Source organism: Belonocnema kinseyi, chromosome 3 (genome assembly GCF_010883055.1).
Source record: "Belonocnema kinseyi isolate 2016_QV_RU_SX_M_011 chromosome 3, B_treatae_v1, whole genome shotgun sequence".
In the NCBI taxonomy this organism is placed as follows: domain Eukaryota; kingdom Metazoa; phylum Arthropoda; class Insecta; order Hymenoptera; family Cynipidae; genus Belonocnema; species Belonocnema kinseyi.
The window spans coordinates 46,476,904-46,483,862 of NC_046659.1; the positions used below are offsets into that span (position 1 = coordinate 46,476,904).

At 29.5% G+C, this 6,959-nt stretch overlaps 1 protein-coding gene across 1 annotated transcript in view; it reads right to left on the bottom strand.

Annotated features, from left to right (window-relative positions):
* The window catches only part of LOC117168993 (cyclin-dependent kinase 1), a 39,357-nt gene extending 34,872 nt beyond the window's left edge, over positions 1-4,485 (bottom strand). Inside the window, exon 1 of the mRNA XM_033355025.1 lies at positions 4,216-4,485. Within this exon, the coding sequence (XP_033210916.1) occupies positions 4,216-4,252 (37 nt within the window). The 5' untranslated portion in view covers positions 4,253-4,485. The remainder of the gene's footprint in view (positions 1-4,215) is intronic.
* Between the last annotated feature and the right edge of the window lie 2,474 nt (positions 4,486-6,959).

The following is a 6,959-nucleotide window of genomic DNA, read 5'->3' on the forward strand; positions in this document are numbered from 1 at the left end:
TAAGTTTGTGGATTAACTGCTGTTGGGTAGGCGAACATATTCCCAGAATTTAGAGACAATCGAAAAACATGACTTTTTGAGTTGGGGCAGTTGAGGAATAATTCCCCATATATATATTTTTTTGATTCCTCTAGAATCAAACCGAAGGGCCTCTGACAAAGTCACCGAACGCGTCCTCAGGTCGCGGATAGAGAGTCCATGTACCATGGGTTTCTGCTGAATATAATTACAAAAATTAATAGGCAGTCGCGGACAATTGCCCAGGGGTGGTCCCGAAGGATATAACCCCCATGAAGTTTAACACGTATTTCCCATAAGAAAAAAAGGTGTTTTTGTCAATCTTATTCAGAATCCTCAATATTATTTCAATCGAGTTAAAACTCAATACTTCGCTTCACAATTAGCCATAGAATATGAATAAAATATCGCTTTTCATATATCAACACCACAAGTCTGTTTTATAGGGCCCCAAAGAATCCCCATATGTGAAAAAAATGGGGTTTGCGAGTTTTTGGCGCTATTTATGACATTTTTGCGGTTTTTTATTTTAATATAAATTGCTTTTGGCACATGAAAGACCATTTCATACTGATAATTAGATGTTCACATACATTTTTTAAGCAATTTATTATTGTTTTTAGCCATTTTCTCATAGAATGTTGTTAGAAAGACGCGGTTTTTTAAAAAAATTTCCAATTTTTAATTAAAAGGAAGTGATAGTTCATCAATGTTAACAAAAGTTATTGTTTGAACAATTTATTCTTATTGCTGATAATATTCTCTTAGAAAAATGCTACAAAATTGCAGTTTAAAAAATGTACTTATATTTAAATTTTCAATTAGGATAAGTTAATTAATTAATTAACCAGGAAAATTAGTTGTTTATACAATTTATTATTATTAATATTATATTTGAATAATCTCAGAAAGATGCCGCTTTTTCTTGAATTTCTGTCTTTTTGTCCAATTTTCAATAGAAGTGAAGTGATAATAATTAACGATAACAAAAGAAATTATTTAAACAATGTACTATCATTGTTAATAATATTCTCTTTGCTTAATTAGTAGAATGCTGCGGTTTTTTTTCTGAAATTTACAACCGTTTGTCAATTTTTCATTAAGCGTGACTTAATAATTAATTATATTTAGCAATAAATAATTGTTTGTTCGGCATTTTTCGCCTTTTTCTTCTTTTTCACTTAGTGCCATAATAGTCAATAAAAGTTTACAAAAAGGTTTCTTAAACAATTTAATATTGTTTATAATTATCTTTTCTTAGCTAAGTGCCAGAAAGTTGTGGTTTTTTTCTAAAATCTTTTACTTTGCTGACAAATAACATATATTTAAAATATGTTTCAAATTTTCTACACCGATCATATTGAATACAACTTTCCCTTGAATAAGGTCTGAAAACCTGTTTCTGCTTGTTCTAATCCAAAACAAAACTTTTACAAGTCATTTAAAGACCTAGCCCTTCCACCTATTCCTAATTATTCTATTCTTTGTTTTTGCCTCTTGTGTAAGATAGCTTTTTTCTTTAAATTAATTTTTTAAGCATTCGGAAAAGTGCGAAAATAATTCACTTAAAACAACAATACTATTTGAAAAATCATTTTTGTTGTGGTTGACTTATTATTTCTTCATAAATAAAAAGGCGATGCAAAGTTAAAGATTTTCGAAAAAAACGACAGAAATATAGAAATTGCCGAGAACCCGCAACTATTAGGTATTCATATAGATGAAGATAGCCATAAAAAGTAATAATTTGTTTAAACAATTATATTTGCTAAATCCAAATAATTATTAAGTCACGCCTAATGAAAAATAGACAAACAGTTGACAATTTCAGAAAAAAACCGCAATATTCTACCAATGAAGCAAAGAGAATATGACTAACAATAATAATAAATTGTTTAAACAATTATTTTTGTTAACTGAAATTCATTATGACCTCACTTTAATTGAAAATCGGGCAAAAAGCCAGAAATTTACAAAAAATGAATCTTTCGCGCATTTTTCAAATATAATATTATTAATAATAATCAATTGTTTAAACAATTAATTTTCTTTACTACAATTAATAACATAACTTACCTTAATTGAAAATTTGATCAAAAGTGAATTTTTTTAAACTGCTATTTTGTAGCATTTTTCTAAGAGAATATTATTAACCATAATGATAAATTCTTTAAACAATCACTCTTGTTAACATTCATGAACGATCACTTCCCTCTAATTGAAAATTGGACAATTGGAAATTTTTAGAAAAAACGCAGCATTTCTGAGTTTTGGCCAAAAACTGTGATAGAAACATAATATCCAGTTCCGAAAAAGGGAATGTGAAAGTTTACAATATCAAAGTGACAATAACCTAACATTGAAACAGGCTTGGTTGCGAATTACGATAAAAAGTGCAATTTTCAGTTGACACCAAAAATAAAATGTTTAGAGGTTCAAATTTCATGGTTTTTGAAAATCGCCTTTAGATGGCGACGAAATATCAATTTTTTAAAAATAATACAAACTAGCGTCTGAGATATTAGGAGGATGAATAAGAATAAATACGTTTTTACCCAACAACATTATTCGGTTCCCGGAAAATAAAGATTTTGTGACATCGCACTGTGACAGAGATTTTCCGTTGAAAGTTCTATAAAAAGAAGAAAGTTACATGCTTCTTAATAAATAAACAATAATAAGTTTACGAAATAACGTTTTTAATCGCAAGGTAAGAAGTTAAATCAAAAATATTATAAAAGTGGCTTTTTGTAGAAATTGAAGATTTAAAATTTTACCTTGGCATTTGATTAGTACTTCAGTGCTGAAAAAAGTTGTAAATAGTTATATTTAAGGACTTTTTATTTGTAAAAATAAGTAGTTTATTATTTTACTGTATTTAAAAACGTGTAGGAAGGGGAAGTTGGTCAGAAAAATGCTAAAAAGAAAGGTTAGGCAATTTAAAAAAATTAAATGGAAGACGATAGAGAGACGGTTATCTGGTTTTAAATTACCAATCTTTTAATTACTATATTAAAAATGAATAAAAAAAAATCCTTTTAACACAATATCTATTTGATTTTTCAATCATCTTTTATACAAAGAGCCTCTTTTTGAAAACAAATGTTGGTTATCTAGTCCTGTAATGCAACCCTCCAGTTATAGTCTCTTACAGCAGGCTGCTGTTTGTCGAACTTTATTATGTATCACATTTTTTATTTAAAACTTATGTTGTATGTAATACATCAGTACTTTCCACTATTTTATTGAACGTTTGCGCATGGAAAAGAAAATCGTCAAAAGACACTGTTTAAAATCATCATTCACTTTTCAAAATTTAAATAGGAGGGGAAAGTCAATCAATATTAATCTAGTGGTACCTTTTTTTGGCGCAAAATTAAAAGTTGGCATCAGAGAAAACTTTACTTATTACTTTCGCAAAAAAAAAAAAAAACATAAATTTATCAAAAACCGAGAAAAATTGAGTATTTTAAAAGGGTGCATAATCATTTTTTTCACATTCGGTAAAAATACTCAGGAGGCATATCCAAAATATAATTTTTAGAGTACAATCTTAGCCAGCTCTTATAAGTGAAACTTGAAGGCGTGCAAAGAAAACTAATGCCCTTAACGCTTTTGGTCTATAACACGCATTAATAAACATGATTTTCAGGAAAACTGCCACCATTTTTGTTAAGTTTCAAACTTTTTTAAATCTCTATACGGGTTAAAAAAATGTAAGCAATCCCTCACAAGAATCAATGTGAAAAAAATTATTATCTTTATTATTTTAGAAAATACAAGACTAAAAAAAAACCGTTTTTTTTTCAAGAAAAATTTTAAATAATGTCTGGCAACCGATCCTAAACCTTTTTTTACGTCTCAAGGAATACATAAAAAGTTTCATGTTTTGAAAAAAATTTGAGCCGAATTTGAACAACTTCCGTTGTGCCGATGCTACTAATTATTGTAAGACATAAATGCTACAGAAAAAAGTGTCAAGGATATACATTCGGCATTTGCAAAAATTTATTAAAATGTATGGGAAACAAATTAAAATAGATAAGGTTAAGGAACCAGTACTAACAGTAAAGTAAAATAGGTGGTTTCAATCTTATTAAACTTGCTATAAACGAAAGTTATGTTTGTGATGAATATGGACAGATGTACCTAAGCAGAATAATGCTGTCAAATGAAAAAATATGATGAATTACTAACCTTCACCAATTTTCTCGATCTTCACGAAATTATCCATGGCGATCGCGTTTTGAATAGCCTAACCGCACCAATCACCAGCTTTCAGGGTTTCTAAGGCACTTTCGAATCACAAAAATGACGAAAAACTTGTATATACGCGGAGGAGCTTTCTAGACAATGCAACAACTTCAACGGATAAATTCAAAACGGGAGCAGCACATTGCGGCAATCGTTGGCGGCCATATTGATAAGTTTAAATTAGGTATTTTCACTTCAATTGACAGCTAACTTCACTTCGTAGATTGCTGAGGGGAAAACAGGGTTCCAAATGTATGGAATTCAGTTCATTCTTGCCCCATTTTGGTAATATCTTCGTAAGAGCTAATTTTTTCTATATAAGTGTATTCGAAAAATAGTTTTTATTTTTTAATTACTATTAATTGAAATAATAAAATGATAATTAATTACAAAGATATTACAGAAATAAAGTTGTGTTCCATGCATTTGATCCATTGTTTTCCCCTGAGCTTTTAATAAAGTGAAGCTAGCTAATGGTTGAAGTGAAAATACCTACTTCGAAACGAGCTGTGATCCCAACTTTGGCATCTTAAGCTACTACGCTTGCCTGGCGCAGCGGCCCTCTTTGGTCGCTGTTGGCGCGCGATTCATACCGGGTATAATTAACGATTATGGTAATTAACATAGATATTTTGATCAATTGCACAGAAATATCGGAAAAAACGTGCTTTGTGATTTGAGAAGGGCAAAAATAATAATGCAAAAGCCTTGGTTAATGAAATATAAATTCAGCTTTTAAATTTAAAGGAAATATGCTTTTATTTTCAAAATGTACGTATTTTTATTTTTTTTTATTCTTATATTACAAATTAGGTAATTTCTGATATTCATGTGCAATTTATAATAATTAGCTATTTTCATTTCAATAATTGTTAAATATACCCGGCTTGAATAACGCGCCAACAGCGACTAATGAGTGCCGCTGCGCCAGGCAAGCGCAGTAGCTCAACATGCCAAACTTAGGATCACTGAAACGGAGTTAGCCGAAAGGCAACTGCTTTCGGCCCTTTGGCAGCGATGGGTTGTGACATATCACTCGAGGTTTTCTACGTTTAATACATAAACGATGTAATATACGTTGAAAATTGTAGAAAACTATGTATAATACATATCAAAGATGGCGTACGTTATTGGCTTGGGCGGGACTGACTTTGACAGATTTGAATAATTGACATAACCTCTTATAAAGCTGTTCAATCGATTTAATTTTAATTTTAAGAATAAAAATGTTAAGAATAAGTGCAGAAAAACATTTTAGGAGGAGAAACCTTGGGAAACCATTAATTTCGAGCGCCAACGATTAATTACACTCGTGTATTACATGCTCGAAAACGTTGAGGATTATGAAGAACAATAAACACGTATATTATTATTATTTTTCAAATAATTTGTTTAGGAATGTGATGAATAATGACGAATACTGAATTAATTGCTCAATATTAGTTATTTCTATTAGGCAACTGGGTATTTTTAGAGTAAATAATTCAAAAATCCCGCCCATATAGTCACGTGATCAAATGTAAAATACATCTGTAGAAAACTAAGGACGTAATATGCGTAGTAATATACATGTCGAAAACCATGTAATACACGTCATATACATACCCATCCCTGCTATTTGGGCGTCCCCAAAGATCTAGATACGGCATGAGTCAGTGGTGGGGACGGCCGATATATATATCTAACTACATTTTCGACTATATCGAGGTGCTGCCCTCTTCAACTTTTCACCGTTTCTATGGCAACCGCGTCCTCCAAGCACGTCAGCAGTCGAGGTGGGGCCGGGGCGCAAACCGAAAGTTGTTGAATTCTAAATCGAACGTGATTTTCTGTTTCTCGTTCTCGCGTTCGTCTTCGCTATCACTATAGCAATCTTTGATATAGTTGAGTCGGTTGGCTGGCTCTGTACGGCCTGTATGCTAAAAATGTTATGAACACTGATTTACCTAATTATATTCAAATTAAAGAGAGCCTAAAAATATTCTATTTATTATTATTTTAAATTTTCGAGACAATAAATAAATGTAAAAAAATTCTTTTCGTACTTTACAATTTTAGTTAAATTTCTAAAATTATTTTTAAAAACTAAACTTAAAATTTAAATGAAATTAAGATAAATTAAAAAATTAAATTAAATTTATTTCAATTACAAATCAAATAAAATCTAGTTGAATTTAAAATTTAGCTAAATTCAACATTTAAATGAAATTTAGGTGAATTTAAGAATTAAATAAAGTTTAGTTAAATTTATTTCTCGTCTGGTTTCTTTTCAAAGAGAAATTCTCTAGATACTAAGTAAATAAGTTTTAAAACAATTCTATTCGTACTTTAAGATTTATTGTAGTGCAATTTTAAAAATTATTTTGTAAAACTAAATTTAAAGATTGAATACAATTTAGATCATTTCAAAAAGTGAATACATGTTAATTAAATTCAAAATTTAGGTAAAATTTAGTTGAATTTAAGTAAATTTCAGTTAAAATTGTAGATATTGAATAGTGTTAAATGGTGTTAAAATTAAGTATAATTTAGTTCAATAAAAATGAAACTGTCATTAAATTTTAAATTTGATTGAATGGAATACACATATATGTGGGTTATTTCTTGGCTTCAACAATGGAGAGCATTTAAATAAGCTGGAGAAATTAAAAAAAATTCCCTTGTTTTATAAAATAATTAGTTAAATT